This window comes from Rhea americana, unplaced genomic scaffold (genome assembly GCF_003343005.1).
Source record: "Rhea americana isolate MKP2758 unplaced genomic scaffold, rheAme1 scaffold_21, whole genome shotgun sequence".
NCBI classification, from domain to species: Eukaryota; Metazoa; Chordata; class Aves; order Rheiformes; family Rheidae; genus Rhea; species Rhea americana.
In genome coordinates this window covers 6680383-6702336 of record NW_028186258.1, presented here as the reverse complement: position 1 = coordinate 6702336, position 21954 = coordinate 6680383, and the positions used below count along the sequence as shown (strand labels likewise).

Genomic DNA, 21954 nt, shown 5'->3' with positions numbered 1-21954 from the left:
CAACAGAAACAGCCTGGGAGCGAGGGGAAGGGGGCTGTTGCCGCGACCAGAGCACGAATCTTCCTGCTGGCAGGAATCCCCCGGCTCCACCTTCCCCGGCAGCCACCCTGTGCTAGCGGCTGCGCGGGCGCCCCGGCGAGGCGGTGGCGCTGGACAGGCCCGGGCAGCGCCACAGCGGGACATCACGCCTGCACGGATGCACGGACACACGGATGCACAGACGCCCGGACGCGGCCGCAGGGGAAGGCAGAAGCTCCGGAGCGGGGCGGCAAGGCAGGCGACGCGTGGCGTCGTGCTCCGGACGCACCGCAACGCCTCGCGCGGCGCGGTCCCCGCGGCACCTGAAGCCAGGGGGACGGCGCCGCCCGGACGGTGCCCCCGCTCCTGCCCGCGGCAGCCCGGCCCGGGGCACCCGCCCGGCAGCGAGGGGCTCTGCCGGCGGGAGAGCCCGTCGCTCCCGGCTCCTTCGCCATCCCGAGCGGAGCTGGGCGCGGACCAAGCCGGCTCGGGGACGCACGCAGGGCTTGCTGCCGACAGCGCCGGAATCGCGCCCCGCGGCACCCCCGCTTTCTCCCGGGCATCAGCGAGGCGGCTGCTGTCCCCTCTCGCCTGGAGGAGGAGGGAGGGACGCCCAGAGCAGCGCTTGATGTTTCCTTGATTAGAAATTCCTTTTACGATGCACATTAAATATCTTCCACAGCACAGACACTTCTTCTCTTCTTCCTCTTCTCCCGTGACACCTTTTCGCCCCTGCAACTGTTGCTTGCTGTGGCCTCACTTAGCATCATCATCRTCACCACACATTCATCCTCATATAAAACAGAAATCTATTCCATCGAGCACTTAACATAAATATTAAAATAATGGAAGGGACAAAATATAAATCTACATACAACTTCATGACTACCATAGCACCTATTACCATGACAAAGCAAATTCCGGTTCAGGAGGAAGGGAAGGGGGATGAGGAGAAAGTTCGGAAGAGGGATTTCGACTGTCATTAAATATGTAAATCACTCTTAAAATTTTTTTTTTCGTTTTGTGTTTGTTTTAAGGTTACCAACCTTATTAAAATTCATTTCACTAACCAGCTCATTCTATGTCACTATGGATACCAAAGAACCCTTTTAAAAACTTCGGAGAGGCGGGGGGTTTCTCGGAATAAAAACAAAACAAAACAAAACACGGCGGCTTTCTGTTGGTGCTCCCGTGACAGGTCCTGCCACGCGCCCCTCCCCGGCACCCACCAGTCCACAGAAGGGCAATTCATGTACAAGTCCAGTTCTCAGTCTCCCAGGATGAGCTTGACAAAAGAGGCGACGTCTGTCTCTTTGGATTCGTGCAGCGTGAAGAAAGGATGTTGCTGGGAAAGAAAAGAAGAGAGAGAAAAGAGAAACAAAAAAAGAGAGAACGTCTTAAAATTTATCACTCGCAGCTCAAAGGATCAGCCCTAAGAGCTTTTCAGCCATCTCCTAGATAGTGAAAAACAGGTTTTTGCYAGTGCTAGAAAACGGGGCTCTCCGTGCTGTGCGCTTTGGGCCCCGTCCGCAGCCTCTCCGCGGGGCAGGGGTGCTGCCACCCCGCCGGCCCCGCCGGCRGCGAGGTCGAGCCCGCAGCGGGGCTGCCCGCGGCGGGTTGCRTATTTACCCTCCGGTGACTTCTGAGGCTCATTTCTTCCCTGGGATTGCTCCCAGCAGGAGACTGCTGCTTCACCCCTAACCGCGGCAGAGGAAAGCCACGGCGGCTGGAAAGCCCGCGGCACGCTCTGTGTTTAACTGCTTAATCGTGACCAGCGTGGGAAGACATCCTGCCAGAAAGCCTCGTCTGCGTCTCAGCACAAACGGAAAAAATACGTGTAAGGAGCAAAAACGCCCCCAGATTCCCCCAGTGCAATGCAGCCCCTCGCTGCTGGGACCAGCATCGCCGGCAGCAGCGCTGCTCGGCCCCCGCCGCCTCGGCATCTAACACGCRGTTACTAGCATCTGCTTGAATTAAGGGCTGAGACCAAATGGCTCCGGCAGGGATTTGGGCCCCAGGGTGTCAGAGGCACCCGAGAGGCCCCGGGGTCCTGCGGGGCTCGGGCGAGTGGCTCCCCTCTGCCTTGTGCAAGGCGMCTTTGTGCTTCCCACACATCAGCCCGCGGGAGCCGGGTTCAATTCCTGACCCTCTTCACTTAAACCACATTTTTAAAGGCATTTTGGGGGCTCGCAGCGGTTTTCAAAGCTCCCCCTCCCCGTGGCAGTATGTTCACACCAGCACCGGGTGACTTAATGGGCCAGCGCTATGCCATCTGCCCCAAGCCCTGCTCAACAACCAGGTCAATACACTACGTAGCTGAGTCAACTCAGCCATCGGGACGTGCTCAACACGGTGCCCAGACCACCAGGGGAGGAGTCCTGCAGTAGTTTCATGCTCCACTTCACCTGGGGAAGTGGGTTTTAAAATGAAATTAAGCATCCGTATCAGTTTTCCTGATGCTCAAGATAGCACAGAGTCATATTTTCCATGAGAAACCTCAATTCCACAGGAAAGCAAGGGAGCAGTCTTGGTCTAAATGACAAGTCCAATCCAGTACCGCAACTTAATGCCATAAGAGAGAGGGGAGGGAGTAGAAAAAACAAAACAAAACACCAATCCACAGCCACAGGACCTCACAACATTCATGTCAGCCATAAAATACCACAGCATTGAGATACTCTGGAGAGGTGATCCAAGAACCTAATTCAATAGAAATGCACTTGCTTGCCAACCGGTATTAATGCTGCAACAGACAGAGCTGCTCCGGTGAACTTTTTTGATAAAAGGCCATTTGGCAAACTTTAGAGATTTGCTTAAAATATATATGTATTTATTCAATAATAAAAAAAGGAAAAAAAGCCATAAACCTTGGGCCTCCCTTTGTCTGAAACCAGTGTTTGAGCAAAGCGTGCGTAAATCAGATCTATATATAGTCTAATTGCATTACAGAGCCCAGCAAGAAATGCCACAGGAATTATTCATTGCTTACACTTCATTTTTAAAAGATGCAAGGATTTCCAGCACATCTTGCACCTAAAGAGCACTTCAAACCTTGGCATCTTCATGCCATAGATGTCCCAGCACCTCCAGGCAGAAGGTATCAGGATGTGGGTAGCATGAGGGAGATCGCTGGCTGGCATAACACACTACTCACAAGTAACAGGAGACATTTATGCCTGAGCATATTCTGCAGAAGTTTCCAGCTTGGCCAGACAGTCTTACTGATGGCACCAAAGGATGGAGTGCACATAAAGCACAGACAAAGCATTTGGGTCAAATCTCCAGAAATAACTAAATTAGGCACCTTCCTGCCTTTAACGAGCTGTGAATCAAATGGCAGTAAAAATGTAAACAGATGCTTATGGGAGCAAAACACTGACTTCCCAAGTGGCATGGCTCTTCTCGACTGGTCTTAGTCAGCTCTTGGCATCACCAGAATCAATCTCAGAAGGGCAGGCGGGAGGGAGGTGGAGCCCTGGCACTGCAGAAAAAGCTCATCGCAGGGTCGGCCCAGAGTTCTGGGTAAGCTTATGCCAGTGTCTGTACTGCTGGGAGTTTGTCAGCAGTTAGTTTGTCTGACCGCAGAATCTTGCTATCTTGCATTTCCCCCACCACTGCGAGGACTTATCAGCATTTCCTTCCTCTTTGTTACTCCTCTGTCCTAGCCACACTCACAGCAATCAGTCTCTAAGCAGTGGATGAAATTCAACAACCAGAGGTATTAGCCACAGCCTTGTCTCTGTCCCTAGCATCCAGGAATCACTCTATCCAAAAACTCTCCTCTCCAAGCCACCACGTCAGTAAAGATTAGCAGTCCATTCAGCTCCTGCAGCCCACGTAGTGCATGCGGCAGTGCGTGTATTGGGCTTTGGGGTCTGAAGGCATCACACAAACCAAGGGGAGAATTTTACCCTTGGTAACAAGCTCTCTGCAACCTCATTCTTATGTCCTAGTAATTTTGTTAGCTGCTTTTAGATATTTTTCAAGTATATTTCCCCTTGATCTGATCGTATCAGCACCTGACCAAGGTTTCCAAGAGCATCTCCTGATTGCAGCCACTCTCCCAAGACACTGAATAGACATGATTCTCCTATCTTTTATCAACATCAAAATGCTGAGTATCCCAACTCCCCGGTCACAACTGGAAACCTTGGTTGGCTTCAGTGTCTAATAATGTCTAAACTCTTCAACCAAAACACTACTTAATCCGCACTCACCATAAGCTCTGGGTATGTTGGCCGTTCTTTGGAATTCTTCTTCAAGCTTTAATGAAGAAAAGAAGGAAAAGGAAACAAGTTACATTCTGTATGCAATTTAAACAAGATCATATATATATATATCTTTACAGAAGCAAGACTTCAAATCTCTGTATAGCAGGTCCAACCACTCATCCATACATTAGATCGACAGCTGAAGGCCARCAGCTTGCACATAGGCCCTAGGTAGTACACAGCACTGGGTATGACAACTGCAGCGAGCTAAAGGTCAAACTCAGATCCGGAGATGTCATATATACAAGTCAATACATTGCACGTTGCTGGGGAACTGGCATAATTGGTCCTTTGGGTACTACCTGCTAAAACAGGGACTAAGGAAGTGGATAGAGCCTCCAACCTCCAACTGGGAGTGGTAACTGAGCGGCTCTGAAGCACGTGTACAACTATTTGTTTATCACCACGTTGTTATCAGCAGGGACGCTTACATGGGACATCCTTTTTTTCTCCTCTCCTACAACAGATGGCTCTGGAGGGTTGTAGCTGGAAGTTATTTTGGTTTCCCTCCAGCAGAAAATAGCTTTTAAAAGACAGGACGTAATCTCTACTCACTTCCTGACAGTGTATTTAGGGGAAAGACACTTGGAGCAACTTGAAAAGATCTTCACACACGTACACGTCGGTGGCGGGGAAAAGGTGTCACACTGAGCAAAACAAAAGTGAGAACCTCGGTGATGATAAGCCGGTGCTTTGCTGGGATTTGCCGGAGCCCAGAGGAAGTGGAGGACACACACTGAATAGATATTTCCTGCTTGCTGTGTGTAGCTAGCTCATGTTTAGTGTCATGTTGTGAATGAACAGAGGAACCTAGTAACGATACGTGCCAATATTGCCTAATTGAAGGTACGGGATGTGTCACATCCTCTGAGCTCAAAACTAGCCCAAATTGAGGTGCTAAGGTGAATTTCAAGTGTGGGTATAATCCTCTTAATTAAGTCCCTCTACAAACAAAAACCTTGTTCCCAGGGTACTAATACCAGGAAATCTGATGACAAGTTACTGAAATCAATGTAAATCTTCAGGAATAGAGAGCCATATTTGGATTACTTATTACTGATGCCAACTCAGACATCACAGGAGCTTCCCTGCATTGGCTAWAGGTAATGAGAGTTTTACTGCTCCGGATAGCAGGTGGTGTGATTCACTCTCGACTTCTTGAATTCAAGGTAGGCCTAAGCTAGGCCCCCACAATAAATGATCTCAGTTCATGAGCTGACGTGACCTGGTTCAGTGTCACAAGAAATTCTCAAGTCTCCAACAACACATAACCTAGTGCAAASTGCAGCCAAAGCTGTAACTTTTGGAGTGCTGGCGTGGAGGGGTCTTCGGCAATCCTAGATGGTAGAACTTGCAAAGAGAGGAATTGCCACAGGACCCCAAGGCATGTGCTGTCAAGACATGGGTGCTGCTCATCAAGGTYACTCTTCTCAGTAAAACCACCATGAACGGCTGTGGATTTCTGATTCCTAAATCAGCCCATGGCAATAGCTTCAAGACGTCGTGCTTGCAAAAGCAAAACATGCCTCTGCTCAGTGGAGAGCAGCAGCCTGCCTGGCACGTACGGGCAACTTTGCAATAAYACGGAGCCAGCCGGCAGCACGGGAGAAGAGAAGCTGGTCCAAAATCTCAGTTGYGGGTCTTGCAAAAAGGGTGGCTATTTTGTGAGAGGGCTTTTCCAAGCCAGCTCCCACCGCGGGCGGACGCACGGCAGCGCGGGCACGTGCAGGTGCTCCTCGGCGTGCACTGGCAGGGGGAGCCGCGGAGAGCTTGCAGACGTGTCTGAACGAGGCTCCAGAGAATCCGCGCGTCGGTACGCAAAGTCCCCAGGCCGGAGCGGCCGATAATCCCCTTCCCGGGTCACAGCAGAGCCGCCCGGGCTCCAGGCCCTGACGCTGGCAGCTCCGGAGCAGTCTCACATTTCTGTATTTGCGGATCTGCAGCTCTTTCTTGGCTACGGCGCAAACCACCATCCACCTGCCAACTTGGCAAGGAGCGGATGGCACTGCAGCGCCTGGAAAACAAAAATGCCTCCCGAGCGGTTTCCAGGGAAGCTGGAGGGAGCAGCCGTCAGGAGCCGCGGGGCCGCCGCCAGCTCTCTTCGAAGCGGGCGACGGGGGCAGCCGCGCGTCCCCCCGGGCGCTGGGAGAGCCGGCTCCGCTCTGCAGCCCGCCGAGCCCCCCACYCCCCGCCGGCGCCCGGCGCTCCAGCCCTTTTCCCAGCCAGCAGCCAAACGTTCCCGCTGCTTCTGGATCCCCCCCATCCCCGTCCCCGTCCCCGGCGCGGCCCCCGGGCCGCCACGCGCTGCGCTCCCGCGCCGGCGAGAGCCCCCGCCGTCCGCCCGGGGACGCGCTCCGCGGGAGGGACCTACCATTGCGAGGTAAAGTCGACAAACTCCGCCGAGAACTTGTCCGCCGGCAGCTGCGGCGACGGCTCCTCCACCACCTGCTTGAGCTGCTGGAAGGGCGTCCCCCAGGAGTCGTAGGGAAACCGCAGGATGGCCAGCTCGATCTGCGGGGGGAGAGCGCCCCGGGCTCAGCTCGGGGCCCCCGCGGCAAGGACGCGGCTCCCCGTCCCCGCCGAGGCCTCGTGAGAGGTCTGCTGACTCTCCRTCCCCGATGCCAGACGCTTCGGTTCATTCCCCCCTCGCCCCCCGCCGCCCCGTTTTCCTTTGCCTCGCACCTCCAGGTGCGAGTTAACATCTCCTCCAACGTAACATCCCCTCCAAGGAGGCCACCRGCTCCTCGGCCTCTCCAGCTCCCTTGGGAAACTCCTCTGGTCCAACCGCCCACACCAAGACAGCTCCTCCGGCCTCAAACRAGCTCTCAGGGAAGCGATTTGTCCGAGGCTGCGATAGCTGAGAGCCCGGGGACAGCTCTTCCACCAGGAACAGCCCCGTGCACCCCCTCCCAGGTGTGCGCGCTACCTAGAAACACACTTGTCTACGCCCTGTACAAATACGTGACAGTTCCCCATCCTGCGTGGCCACAGTTTTCTTCTGGGAAATCTTCTCTTGCCCGTGGCTGTGTTTAACCTCCCCCCACCAAAAGAAAAAGGCCTAAGGAGACCCAGCAGGTTCTCTCTGTTACCCTTATATTAGACTGCACTTAACAGAGAAGTTGGGGGAATAAAAGGTTGAAAAGGTAACTGCACTAGAAAATGACTTGCAAGCAGTTGGATTCCCTCTAAACACTGATTTTCCTGCCATTTGGGAAATGTCATCGATCTCCGCTTTTCAGAAGGAGATTTTGCTAATTGCTAAACGCCAGGAGGATTTTTTCCTGTTGGAGACCAAACCTGCTCCGAGGGGACAGCCGCGCGGCGCCGGACGCGCAGCACGCGCCCTCGCCTTAGCCCATGCTGCCACCTCCCGGCAGCTGGCCGCGGCGGCGGCACGGCTGCTCCCGAAGGGCCGGGCACCCACACGAGGTGGGCACCCGCAGGACAGTCCTCGGGGCTGCCGAGAGGGGAGCCCCGCTAAGAGGGAGAAGAGGCAGCAGCCTGCCACCCAAAGCCGGGGGCTACCACTGCCCCGTCTCCTTCTCCTGCTCCTGATTTCGTTTTTTCCCTCTGCGGTAGAAGCAGTGGTAGCTCGGCCAAGGAGCGTATCTCCCTGCAGTAAGTGCAGCGGGGCAGCCCTCCCAGGAGGATGCTCTGGAGGGTTATGGACTGCCTGCTGCAGAGGTCCTCTCCCCTCACCTGGGGAGAGTGCTGGGGGGTGAGCCTGAACGAGCCTGACTTCACCGTGAAGGTGGAGCGGTGAAGCTAGTGGCAAGGAGTTGGTAAAACAGCTCCAGATTGCTTCCCCTCGACCCTGCAGTGAGCTAGGAGTGAACAGTATGAGTTGACTATTCCTATTCCTGCCCCCACCAGCCCCCCAGGGAACAAGAGCCACTCGTGTCTGTGTGGCTATGGGGAAGAAGATGATCTCACAAGGAACATCCAACCCTCCGGCATTGCTGTAAGCCCTCAGATTACCCTACCATCGTGATTCCCAGGCTCCAGATATCAGATTTGACGCTGTATCCCTTCTGGTTCAGCTCTGGATTAATTCTTTCAGGCTGAAAAAGAGACAAAGACAAAGAAGATCACAGATGGCTCCAGTTCAGTGCTTCTATACTCAGGGCTTYCCAGTGTGAGCCACCACACATCCTGGCACAGCATGGTGCCAGCAGCCAACCTAAGCCAGGTCTTTTAAGGGTGGCAGGTCAGGACTACCTATCCCASGCCTCTCAGTTTGTCCGTTGGCTGTCTTGGGGCCAGATCTGGTTGCACATCCTTGTCAGTAAGGGTAGACAGAGAAATGGGTCACAAGAAGCCAATGATTCCTGCCACAGATAATGGGGTGGTGGAGCTCTGACACATCTGGCAACTCAGAGGTGACAAACCTCAGCCCTCTTGAGCTGCTTCCACCCCGTGAAATGGGTCCCCAGAGAGCGGGTCATGAATGGCAGCTCCCAAGGAGGAGCCTGAAGGACCCACTTCTTGCAGATTGTTTTTTTTCTCCCAGAAAGGACATGCTATTGTCCCACAGGGCAAATGGCAAAAATGCAACACAGAGTAATTATAGACTCCTCTCAAGGTCACAAAGGCAGTAAAGGAGCAGGAAGCAGTGCCCAGGAGACCTGATTCGACCTGTGAGACCTATCTCCTCCTTTACATATAATTTCAGAGATATGTCTTCCAAACTGAGTCCCTAGGACACATGCCAGACACTGATCCTTCCCCTTCAGGACAACCCGATGCCCAGTCTCACATTCCTCTGGCTGCCCTGCAGCAGGTTTTAGACCCAGCTTCTCTGCGGCTCAACTTACAGCCATGTAGGGTTTGCATCCTGCGTCCATGGTTTTAGCAACCGAGTCAACGAGGTAACCGCTAATTCCAAAATCGCACATTTTCACCTGCCCCTGCGTATTGATCAACACGTTAGAGGGCTTTACATCTGCAAGAAGGAACACATATCACAGTCACTGTCACGCATGGGCGGCTGTACCAAGCCAAAAAGCTAACGAGCTTTCTATCAGTAGAGGGCACCAAAGGTGCCTGTGCAAACCCTACTGCTACTGTTTGCCAGAATCCCAGGAGCTATTACAAGTGAAACAAGTGCTTCACTGGCCTGTCATATATCCTGAAAATGTCCCTTCCCTTGCGGACCTCCCCTTCTGATGTGACTGGGTGGGCTGTAATATTGCATGTGGCCACCTTATCATAGGAAGCAGGGGATTGTGATGGATCATCAGAGTGCTAACGGAGAAACAATCTCAGGAGGGCTGGGAGCATCTCCAGAGGATGTCTGCAAAAGTCCAGCATGCCGTTGAGTCACCAGCTGGAGCTGCTCTTATAGCAGCATAAAGAAAAAAGATTTGGAAAAAGGATGAGGAGTAGAYAGAAAAGGGGGAAGAGGAGTGTGTGTCTCAGGGGAAGGAGGGAGCAGTAAACTAAGACAGAAGGATCACGATTTCAGAAGTGGCCTCTGATTTTCAGGTTACCAAGCTTGAAGGCAATGGGAACAGCAGCAGGCATGTGGGTGCTCCACACCTTACGGAAATTAGGCCARTGTCTCATCTATTACTGTCATATTTATCTGGTTCCCATCACAGCCTTACAATCCTTGGTTTATTCACATTTGCATTTCTCTCATGAAGCCAGTTATAATCACCATCAAAAGGCGGAGTTAAAGCCCAGGAAGAGGCTAGAAGTGATATCCACAGGAGCACGCAGGTGCTTTCTGCACAGCAGGGAATTCCTCCTGGTGAGGCAACTCCTAAATTAAATCTCAACACAAAGTCCGTTTCCTGAGCTGACTCCAATGACRAGCAGAGCTCTGCGCCGACATGGAGAACATGGACTACCTTGCTTTCTCCTGTCCCAAGACTTATCCTCAAAATGGAGCCATCTTTCTTTCCCTGCTGCCACCTAGAAATAAGAGGTCTCTTCTGAAAGAAGGTCCTCTATCTACATATGATAAACTATTAAACAGAAGAGCTGAAACACTGTTGGAAGGAGGTCAGAAGCCGCTTTTGAGTCTTGCTCATTAGAACTGTGTGGTTTACAGTTGGTTAACATCCTCTCTCTAGTAAATGCTTTGCAGCCAAAGCTTCAGGTATCTGAGATCCTCACCCATCTGTTATTATGTTAAGATAATACTATTTCAGTGGAAAGAGAAAAAGAAAACAGAAATCCAGAAGCTGAGCAGCATCTTCCACCCACTTTAAATTATACAGAAGGCAGGAACTCAACCCCCAGCCACATGCATAGTGTACAAAACGTGACCGCCTGTTCAGCTGAACTCCTTTCACTTCAAATGGTTCTTTCCCCAGCAGTCACACACTCCAGAGAGGGCTTTTTCTTCCTCACAACAAATTGAAAATGATCTTTTAAAAATAAAGGTGTCAAGCAGCAACAATGCAATTTTTTTTCTATCTAAATATGTTCACAGCATCTTGGAGATGTTCYGAGGAAAATGTCAAAAAAAGTTTAAGGAGGGTATTCATGAGTTCACTAGATGCTATTTCAGACGTCTAAGCATTCTGCCTCGTGGGTATTAGAGGATGGCCACAGAAGGGGATGGTGACCAGTTTGATGACTGCATGACCCATCATGCCGGTGTGGAGACACTGCTCACCTGCTAGGGGTGAAACCTGCAAGCACACAGCCTCATCCAAAGCCCATCAAGGTCAGAGGGAAAGTCTTTTATTAATTTTGTGGAGGTATTCAATCTGAACATGGATTAGTCCTCCTGATTAGAGAAATACAATCCAGGAAATCCAGCCAGGCTGCAGGAAAACAGCCCTTTCTGCCAGCAGAATCAGGCTGGAGGCCACTTCTCCTCCATCTCAGCAGGAAATGCTGAGGAGAGCATGGAGTTTCTAAAGAGCAAATCAGCAGACATTTCCTCTGACTAGGCTTTACAAATCCTGAGATGTTAGGGAATATTTTGATGTCAAAACCCCATTTTATCCTGGATACTTTGAGAGTCCTATGCCTGGCTGCAAGGCCAGCCCTTGCTAGGATAAGGGCACCTGGCGCAGGGCTGACCGAAGCCAGCAGTCACCAGCTGCGTGCATGGCACTTACCTCTGTGGATTACGGAGAGCTTACTGTGTAGGTGTTCTAGTGCTTTTACGATCTGAAACAACAAATCTAGAGTGAATCAGAGCTGGCAGCACCATGAAAGGGAGGAACTGCCCCTTGGCTTCACTAATCCCTTATCCTCATCCTTATCCTGCTTGGAGGGAAGGAACAAAGTCTCCCAAAAGGCAGTGAGTCCTGCAGGCAAGCCATGGAGAAAACTCCTCTGGCAACTCTGCAGCACCTTGCCACGGAGATCTGGGAGCCTCCTTCCCCCTCAAGCCTTCCTTTACCTCCTGGCTGGGCACCAAATCCACCACTTTCCTCTAGCCCTGGATTTCTCAGGTCTAGGGACAGCCCTGCAAATAAATGTCTCCCTCAACTGCTCRTGATTGCCCACTGGTTTCTATTTCATCTCTCCTCCATTGTGGCCAGTCTGGCTGCCACCTCATCAGCAAAAAGGAACCTTGCTTGAACCTGTCCCTCCACCCTGCAGCAGCCAGAGGTGATGGTGGGGACCCAGGGATGGCAAGAGAAGGCAAAGCAGCTGTAGAGCCCTCCTCATATCTAATGCCATGCTGCCTCTTTATTACATGTACAGGCACATTTTGGGRGTATTTATGGTTTATAAAGAACATAATTTCAGACTAAATACTGGAAGCCACCTAGGGATGTGCATATGTGCCAGATGGTGGGCCAAACTCTTCGCAGTGCAAAGATGGCAGGGAGGGTAGCTCATGAAGGAGTTGGTTTACAGAAGAAAACCCCTTTCCCTTCCCTCTTCCCTTCTTCCCTTGCTAATACTCACAGAGACAGCTATTTTCCCCAAGATGTCTTCAGGAATCGTCAGGCCTTTGTCAATGACTTGTTTGTAGAATTTGTCCAGTGAGGTATCCATCAGCTCCATGCAAATCCACACATCTCCCTGGAGAAGAAAGAAAGTAAATAGCTGCACACTGGAACAGACCAACCTTCCCTCTCACATGCAAAGGTCTTCCTTAACGCTTCYCCCTTGCTGCCCTGTTGTCTCTTCCCTGCCTTTTAGAAGCCATCCAGCAAAACTCCACTGGGCCTTATCTCTCCCCGCTTAAGCTGGAAGTGAACGCCATCCACCTTCACYAACATTTAGGGTGAAATTGCTGCCATCTCTTTCCAAAGCAGAGTCTCCATGATTTAGGAGTCCTGAAAGATAACAGGACTGAGGCTCCTAAGTGCTTAGGTCACTCTACAAATGTTGAGCCAGGAAGTGCTCAGCTCCACAGAGCTGTGCTTAAATTCTTCAACAAATCTTGCTCTTCAAAGCCTTTTCTCCATGTGGCTTTCTCATAGCAAGTCAGGACAATATTAGCACTGAAGAATCATACTGTGAGTCAGTGCCCTTGGCACTCGGTTGTCCCCATCAGTCAAACCCCCGAACAAGTCCAAGTGCCCCAGCACAGGGGCCTCTCCACAGCCCTCATCTGCCCTCTGCTTCTCTTCGTGTGGAAGCGTGCCTCTCTTTGCGCACCAAGAAATGATCCTACGTAACATGCTCAGGCAGAGACTGAGCAAATCCAAATTCCACCAAGTCTTCGTGTTTAGAAGGAGGATAAAACCCCTGACATGGGGACTCRGAGGGAGTCCAGATCAGAGCCTGGGATGGATCCAGCCTCCCAGACAGAGAGAAGAACTGAAAAGGGCTTTTGATAGAGCCCAACYTTCTCTTCTGTAGCGGTGGCCATGAGGGTCCTCCCAAGCCCACGGGCTGGGGGCAGGGCAAGTGGTCTCTGGGATACCATACCTCTCGGAAAAGCGCCCCATAGAAGGTGACAGTGAAGGGGCAGTCTACTGTCCTCATGGAGATATCCAAATCCATCAGTAACCTCTTCTGCTCCTGGCTGTTCACCGTGGCTCGGATCCGCTGGAACACAAAGCATTTCAGCGCCATCCGTCAGCGTCTCCATAGGACACCCAGGCAGCTGTGCCCAGTGGCYTCCGTGGCCTGACACTGTGCCTGTCCTTTACCCTTTTATCACACCTCTTTGTGGGAGGCATGGCYGAAGCACACCATCCAAGGTGGGAGCACTGCTGTGCCACAAGAAGAGATGGAGAAGGGGTCTTCACACATTACCCCACACTGCAGGCAATTTTGATCTTCCTGCTAATGCCACTCTTTTTACAACAGCCAAAAATCACTGCAGTTTGGGAGAGGAGGAGGGTGCGGGAAGTAAAATTCTAGGCTAGGGGAAACCCTTGACTTCTGGAGCTGTAGAGTACATCTATTTACATCAAGAGGGATTTTGGACACGAGACGGAGCTCAGGCCTTGCAGCTAGAGGCCRTGTGCTCCCCAAAACTTTGGAAAACGGACATGACATTTCCCACTCTCCCGGGAAGAGATGTCATTTATGTGAAATACCTGAGGATCCTCAGCTGTGAAGGGGCATGACACAGCTCAGCATGGGCCACACACATCTATTCTAGGCTCTTTGGCCAAAGCCACTCAAGGTAAATAATGTGGTGGCATTAAACTGTTTGGCGTCACAGATGCAAGTAACAGACTTGAATATTCCTGCCAAACACTCTTCACCTCTTTCACCCTACTTASAGAGGTCTTTTGTAGTTTGGTGAACACCAAAACAAATAAGAAGACAAAATGCATAGCCTGAAGATCCTGAGACACATCCCAGCATCCACAGCAAGGGCTGGTCATAGACTGAGGAGCTAAGATTTTTCTTTCAGTTTGCTCATAACTTTCAGCTCTGCATCCTTCTTCACTTTTTTCTTWTTCTGAACAGAAATTTGAGATAAAATTTGGCCATGCAAAAATTGCCACTCCCAAAACACAAATCTTCCCATGACTATTTTCTTAAACTGCAAGCTTATGAAACAAAAGTATTATTTTTTGTAGTAGCATCTACAAACCTCTGTCGTGACCCCACTGCACTAGATATTATGCGAAAATCCCAGTAAAAAGCGTTCTTTTTCCAAAGAGACTAGAAAAGTCCCAGCTGAAGACTATTACATTATGCACTCTAATTTTCAGGACACTGTTACTTACAATTACAATCATTATTGTTCTGCAGAGCTCTGAATCTGAGAGTGTACTGCACTAGAAAAAAGTATGCACATTTAACGAAAGATGGCAAATAGCTTTTAAAATCTAATGTAAACAGGAATGTTGTAGATACAGATGAACAATATGTCTGTATGCACCACGATGCTAAAAACACTTTAAGTATTGTACTTTTAAAACATGACCCTTTCTTTGGTTAAACAAGGTCCAACTCCACCTTGGCATTATTGCCCCTGCGTAGAAAGAGGATTTCACATGGGAACAAGTTGTCCCCAGTAAAGGCATGCGTGAGAACAAGCAAGGTTAGAGACGTGCACGAACGAGAGCTCAGAGGGTGTCCACACACAACGACACACACAGAAAGCACCTCAGGAGGCTCACTCTACCTTCACTGCCATGATCTGCCCGCTAGGCATGTGCCGCATCTTCTCCACCACCCCGTACGCACCTCGTCCCAGCTCAGAGATGGGCTCCAGGTCATCGGCTTTCACCTCAAAGTTCTGCAGGAGAAAAACTCGTCAGTGGCAGGAGGACAGGCGGTGGCCACGCTTCACCACAGCCGTGGCRTGCACCGGAAGCCGAGACCCCTCCAAAATCGAATCCTCTCCCAAGCCACCTCATGAGACTAGAAACAAAGTCATGGCCCTTAGGGACCGTCACAAGGACTAGCTCCTCGGCAAGAAGAGCTCTGTGGAGGCTCTGAGCACCCCAGGCAGGGCAAGAACGAGAAGGATTTATCCCTCTTGGAGCTGCCTCTGTAGGTAGGARGTCTCCAGGCCTTGCCACAGGGACCCAGCCACGTGCAGCCATCTGCACTCTCACACTCAGTCCTGCAAGCGCAGGGACGGAAAACACCAAGACAGCTTTCCCCTACAAATCTCCTTTTTTTTTTCCTTTTTTTTCCTTCCGTCCTCCTCCCCTAAACAATCATGGAAATATCTCCAAATGGCTTTCGACCTGGAAAAGCTCATTTTGCCAGACCTGTAGATGGGCCAAATACCAGCTGAGTGTGCCCCATTTTTAAACCACGACGGATTTACTTTGTCTAGCATTCGAGATCCCTTTCTCCCGGCCTTGCACAAAGGACGACTTTGTTTGCGCCCTGCATTCTAACCTGCCCGTCTCCTTTCTGCCGCGATATTGTGCAGCGGCTCTGTTTTTTGCTTATTATTATTTTTGGACATTTGCAATGCGCCTTCGCTACTAAAACAGGCCATTCTGTTTGCTGAACGCACAACCACGTAAGTCAATCACCCTACAGAAAGAAGCGGGCTATAGTGAAGCGATTCACGGCGCGTAATCGCACACCGCGTTTTGCCTGCGCAGCAGAACGCGCTGCAGCCTGCGATGGGCAGGCTGGGGAGGCCGCGGGGGGCACACGCTGCGCTGCCGCCCGGCTCCGGCTCCGGCTCCGGCTCCCGCGACCCTGGCTAAGGGTCTGGCGTGCAACAGCGGAGATTCGCGCCTCTCTTACTGCCTGACACCGCTGCTACCATCCAACGGACCCGCTCCGAAAAAGCACCTGGTCTCTCTCRGGGCCGCTCTTAATTTTAGCAGCAAAGATCAAATGGAGCAGGGGGGAAGTGGCTTTCTCTAGGGATCAGGGATACRTTTGCAAAGGCCCGTGGAAGAGGCGATCACATCCTAAAGGAACTCGACTGGACAAACACCTAGCGGGCCCATAGGAAATTCAAGCTGCGGCAAGTCACTGCCTCCGAGGTTGCAACATATCCGGACACGCGAAAAAGCCGGAGCTCTGTGCCACTTTACACCGTCCAACACGGGCTTTCTGCCTCCGTGCACGGAGCCTGTTTGGAGCGCTTCAGCTTTTCCTCGTCCTCGGGACGGCGGGGGGAGAAATGATTTTCTTGGAAGAGGCGCCCGCTCTAGCAGCAGGCGTTTTCGCCGCCGCGCTCCTGCGCCATTTTGCTCCAGAGGCATCTCACACTCTTTCCACCTTCCAGCCCCTGCTCCATGCCAGGGAAAATAAAAAATCCAAAATGAAAGAAAAGCATCCAAAGATAGACATTATAAAATGCCATTGGATTCGTATTTCACTTCATAAATTAACTCACTGACACCGAGGTCTATCTTTTGCACCTAATAAATTTATTGCCTAGCTTTAATGTGCTTTTATGAATGCTGCTGTGCCATTTTCTCCTATCAAAATAGTTGTCCTTGTTTTTTCTTGTTTTTTTTTTCCTGATGTATTTTTGTAACATCAGAGGGAAGGGTTTCCATGCTGCCACAAAGATTTGCTTCCAGGACAGGAAGATCTAAGCTGAGTTAGACTCCTGATGAAAAGGCCTTCAATATTAGCAGGGGAAAATACTTTGGATGAAGGCTTTAAATCAGCAAAGGAATTGAAATGGAAAGTAAAATCTGCAGAAATCTGCAGTTAGTAATCCTGTTGTTTAGTAATTGATGTTTCCAGGAGATTAGCTACACCTCGGAATTTCCAAATCTCAGATGTACCTGTATGTTCACCTTTTTTTTTTTTTTTTTTCTTTAACAAAACAGAGGGAAAAATGTCTGTTTTTTTTTCCCCTAGATGAACAGAGTGCCTTTTTTTAATGCACAAAAAAATATAGCAAAGGCCGTACAGACATAGGCAGCAACTGTAATGCTGTATTTGAGCAATTCCAGCAATCTCAGTGATTGCAGAAAGATTTAGGGACCCCTTTCTCCTTGCATAGCAATGTTGAAGGAGGTGTAGCCAAAGCTCTTTGAAAACAGCACGCGATCTTGGATTATAACCATGAGCTATTGGAAACATGTGAGCTGGGCCTGATTCGGGTTTAGAAAAACCCTCCCTCTGCGCTCTGCTCTCTCTTTCTCAACGAAGTGGTTCGCAGTGGAAAATGTGAAGGGAYCCCAGTGTGCTGTCTGGAAATGTAAGCGGTGAGAGCAAGGAGACCCAGGACAGACCTTCCGCATGACACAGTCAGTCCTCGAAAATGCAAAAAGACAATTCCCGCCGGGACCCAGCCCAGCAGCAGGAGGCTGGAGGAGGCACAGCTGCCTGTGCTTGGAAAAGCTACCCCGAGTCCTCCAGGACCGGGCGGCGGCGGGGAGAAACCCAAACTGCAACCTGCCTTTCGCCGCAGGCTCGGGGTTAATCCGGGCAGCTCCCGGGCTCAGCGCAGCCGCCGCCGGCCGGGCGCTCCCCCGGCTAGCGCGCCAGCTTTGCAGCAGCGCCCGCCAGCAGCGGCCCCGGGCCAGGGCTGAAACCAGGGCAGACGCTCCAGSAGCTGGAGGGGGCTGCCAGGGCTCGCGCAAGCCCGGAAAAGCTAACAGCACCGTACTCCCAGCCACACTTTGCTGCTGGTAACACTGGGCACGTGGTGCCAAGGTCTTACGTAAGATCCAGGCAAAGGCGGCACGAAGCTCGTTACACTCAGTTATCCCTGGGGGGGGCAAAGGGGAGTCTCCGGGGGAGATGTTCTTCACTGGAGGATTTGCTTACAGGATGACCTCTTGCAGCTGCACTCCTCAAGCTGGCAGAAGACCCGGCACCCTCTCATCTGCTGGCTAAGCCCCCGTTTCACGCAAAATATGCTACATTTTGTAGACAGCCGATGTTTATTAACCCGCTCCTTTTTATCAGAAACTAGTTGGGAAGCAATCTCCTAAGCAGCCCGCCTGGAGAAGCACCCAGTGCCACCGCAGCCAGGCAAGGATGATCACCGTCTCCGAACAGTCTTCTGCTCACTGCAACTCCTAACCTTACCTCCTCGCCAATAGAGATGCAGGCTTTGGAGTCTAGATCTCTGGGTGGCCTGTGGGAGAGAAAAGGGAAAATATGTAAACTGCTCCTTACAAAGATCATTTTTCCCTCAAAGAGTAACTACCACGGCCACGGGGTCCCCAAGGCTATCCCCTCGCACCAGCAGGTCTCTGGGCTTTGCASGATCAACAGGCACTGCCAAGATTCACAACGTCCCCCCAGAAAGGAGTCAGAAGGGAAGGAAGCTGCTGGGGCTGGAATTTCACACATCTGCATCCAACTCCCACGCGAAGGGACGCAGGGAGTGCCTTCAGCAGGCTGAGATCGCAACCGGTTCCTATGGAAGGAAAGCGAGGTGGAAAGAATCCAGTCCCTGTCAGCCTGTATAAAAAATGGATTGGAGGTCAAAAACCAAGCCATTTCCTCTTTTTTTTTTTTTCTTTTTTTGTGTAAGGTATGGGAAGTTTTCAAAAGCATTTAAGTTTAAAGAAAAGAGATTCATATAAGGCCTATGCTTTGCTTTACGACTGTCTCTGTTTATTTTGGGAACTGTTTCTTAATAGGCCATGGTAGATGTAGGGATGTTTTTTCTTTGGAATATTGCTTTCTGATGGACATGGTCCTCTTCTGCTCCAGCCCTGGACAAACGAGAGAAGGCAAGGCACTCCTTGTGCACGCAGAGCTGCRGTGCTCCAACCTGGACACACCTGGCTCGTTTCAACCCTGGTCTCTGCGCTCACGGTCAGCATGTGTCCAGGAGCATACAGATTGATAGCTCATGCAACTGCTCATTATGTGGCTTAAGCAGAYAGATTAACGGCCTGCCTTCCCTGAAACATCTCTAGCTGGCTGAGCTGCCCTATCGACCCAGAAAAGCAACACCTTGACCTCCTCCTAGCTGTGGCAATGGCATGCGCCAAACGGCTGTCAACTGAGCTGAGGATGTAGGAGGGAAGGAAGAGAAACAACTGGCTTTTTGCTAATTTATTTCTGGAACGAGGTGATTGTCCTAAAATTATTCCCACGTGAGGACAGATGGAACAAGGCTGTGAACAGTCCCCGCATCTTAGCAGAGGTGGGCTGCGACATCTGTTGACTTCACAAGACCTCCAGAGAAGTCCAAGAAGAAAGCACGATTTGCTGGCAACAGCTGTTTCAGACCACTTGGGAAAAAAAGGAAAGTAAAGGTCATCCTCAGCAGAAACCAAAATCACTCTCTCACTGTCCGCTGGGGCAGCCAACTTGGTTTTCATCCCTCCAGGAGACATGACTTTGCTTCAGCTTTGGCCCCTCYGTCCTCCCTGATCCTTCTGTGTCTCTTACTTGTTGGAACCCAGAGGATGACCAGAAGGTGGCTGAGGGCAGGGCCGGGGCAGTGATTTGTCACAGTGCTGGATATGTGGGTTTATTCCCATTAAGCTGGGCTGCTCTGCCAGTGCAAGCAGACAAGCAAGAGGTGATGGGTGGTGACAAGTGCTGCCAACCTCCTGAGCCAGGGCGGCACAGCCTTGGCCACCAACACCATCGCTAGGTTGTGAAGCTGCCACGGGAAAGGGCTGCTCCACCCAAACGCCTTCTGGCCTGGCTCTAAGGGGATGTAGAGTGACATCCCCCCACCTCTGAACACATGAGAAGAGCAGCAAGAAGAGCTCCTCCATCATCGGCATCTTTACACCAAATGGTAACAGGGGCTATTTGGCACTTCTGCCTTGTGTCAGGCTTTCCCAGCATCATCCTCGCTTCTCAGATGATGGCGGGATGGAAATTAGGTCTCCTAACAAAAGCCTCAGCCACAAAAGTGCCAGCCACTGAAACTCAACAAATTAGAAGATAAAGGATTACTATAACAACTAATCAGTGACAGGCAACATAACGAGTTGGGAAAAGCTTGCTCTGTCCTTTCTCCAAAGTGAGCAAGACTCCCACTTGCTCTCCAAAACTGCTGAGCMCCATGCTGGCCCAGCCTCCACACAAGCTGCTGTGGTTGGACCCTCTCTCACCCAGATGCCACCCGTGCAGGACCACACCAGGTGTTTGCTGCTCTGCTGCATTCCAGCCCCACCTTGGGAAACTATCTGAAGCCTTTCAGCATTGGTCAACAAAGGAGGGAGCCCAGCAGAAGGTCCAACGGTAATGAAAGGGAGCTTGTGTAAAGGACAGGGAGAGACTGCCTCGTATCTGGAGCTACACAAGAAACACAAGGGCTATTTTTCTAGGAGAGAAAGAGGCCCAGGGCCCAGAAAACAACTCAGCATCCCAGCAGGAACTGTGCAAGAAGGGCTAAGAGTCCAGAAAAAAAGGTTCAAAATCTGAAGGATGGGAASTCAGTGCCCTGGAAAAGAGCATCTCCTCTGCTGAAAGTCCTCTCTGGAGTTAAAGGCACTTTAATTGCTGGAAGAGCTCCTGATCTGAGGGAGGGAGAGGGGGAGTTGTAGTCCTAGGCTTATAATCAGGGTAGCAGGCTGGAACACCAACTTCCCYAGCTCTTGGAGGAAGCAGAGGATGGATACTGGCAGGCACAGAGGACCAAATCTCCTGTTTATTATATTAAGTATGATCTTTCCTGGCAGTGCCAGAATTAATCTAGGCAGATTTGCCTCTGTTCCTCAGGATGGATCTCAGTCATTCCAGGCCTCCAAGCACCAGCCCTGGTCCCTGCTGGGACACGGCCTGGACATCATGCGGCCATCACACAGCCGCCCGCTCCCCGGCTGCTGCAACGCAAGTGCTAGCAAACTCTGGAAGGCAGCTTGGGCTCCTGGTTTTCTTTTTATTCTCCCTTAGCGTTTGGAGACTTACGTGGAGCTTGTCTGTGGTTGCTCAAATGCTTCTTTAGGAATTTTCAGCCCAGGGTTTCTCTTCTTGCCTGCGAAACAAGAAAGAGGTAGACTTTTTAAAAGGCTTTTTTTTTCTTTTTTTGGTTTCAATTTGCAAAATACAGCTTGCCTATATTTGTTGACCTTATTTAACATAAATGCCAGGCCAGACCAGTGGTGTAGACTCAGGGCACAGAGTTCAAAACATAAAGTGCCTTTGTTCAGTAACGCTTCATTTAGACCTGCGAGCTCTGGCTGCCAACTTGGTACAGAAAACAGGCAAGAGCTCTGGCAAAGGCAGGCCCTGTGAAAATGCCAAGAGAAAGGTATTTCTCCTTCATCACTCCTACCCACACAGAATCCCTTAGACTGCTTCTTAGACAGATCTTAAACCATTCCAGATATGCAAGTGCGAACACTGGCAGGATTTACAATCTTTTAAAATTCAATCTGAAAGTCCGGAACCAGATTCTGTTTAAACCGCTAATTCACATCTTCGTTATTAAAGCTGTGCAAACCCTCCAAAAATAAAGCAGAATTCAGTTTTCAGGCCTCAAAACCATTTGTTTCTGTTCACACTGACCAGCCAAGCTTTTCTGAGCTGGATAACACTCAAATCCAAAGCAGTTCAAATGCTGGCTCTCCTCTAAATGGGGTCCAAGTCAGCAGATGTAAGRGCCAGGCAGACTAGAGAAATACAAGAACCTTTTTATGGCTAAACATATACAGCCACATTTCAGCACGGGGTTTTGAATTCATGGATAAAATAACCTGAAACATAAGTCATGTCACCAAAACCTCAAGGTAAACATCTGGCTGTTTGGGTGTGTAATAAAATCTGTGGTCCCCAAAAAAGCACAAGCATCTAATTTAGACTTTAAACATTTTTAACCTAACAATTTATATCAGTTACCACCTTTCTTTTAAGTGTGATTTCTACTCACTGTTCCCAAAACTCTCTTCAAACTTTACCTATGCATGTTTGAGTTTGTTTTACC

At 50.7% G+C, this 21954-nt stretch overlaps 1 protein-coding gene across 1 annotated transcript; it reads right to left on the bottom strand.

The window, feature by feature from the left end:
* Positions 1-807: 807 nt before the first annotated feature.
* MAP2K6 (mitogen-activated protein kinase kinase 6) lies at positions 808-21112 on the bottom strand. Its single transcript, XM_085304794.1, has 11 exons — positions 20940-21112; positions 18144-18192; positions 14800-14913; positions 13140-13259; positions 12168-12284; positions 11366-11417; positions 9104-9231; positions 8273-8350; positions 6661-6800; positions 4236-4281; positions 808-1363 (listed from the first exon to the last, which is right to left on the bottom strand). The coding sequence occupies exons 1-11, from the start codon at positions 21110-21112 to the stop codon at positions 1286-1288; spliced, it is 1095 nt and encodes a 364-aa protein (XP_085160920.1). The 3' UTR covers positions 808-1285.
* Positions 21113-21954: the final 842 nt, after the last annotated feature.

Bases quoted from the DNA above. Each gene is read 5' to 3' on its own strand.
- MAP2K6 (XM_085304794.1), bottom strand. From the start codon at position 21,112: ATGTTAAATAAGGTCAACAAATATAGGCAAGCTGTATTTTGCAAATTG. The intron at 12,285-13,139 runs GTATGGTATCCC...TTTCTTCTCCAG, and splicing joins ATGGGGCGCTTTTCCGAGAG to GGAGATGTGTGGATTTGCAT. The intron at 1,364-4,235 runs GTGAGTGCGGAT...TTTCTTTCCCAG, and splicing joins CAACATACCCAGAGCTTATG to CAACATCCTTTCTTCACGCT.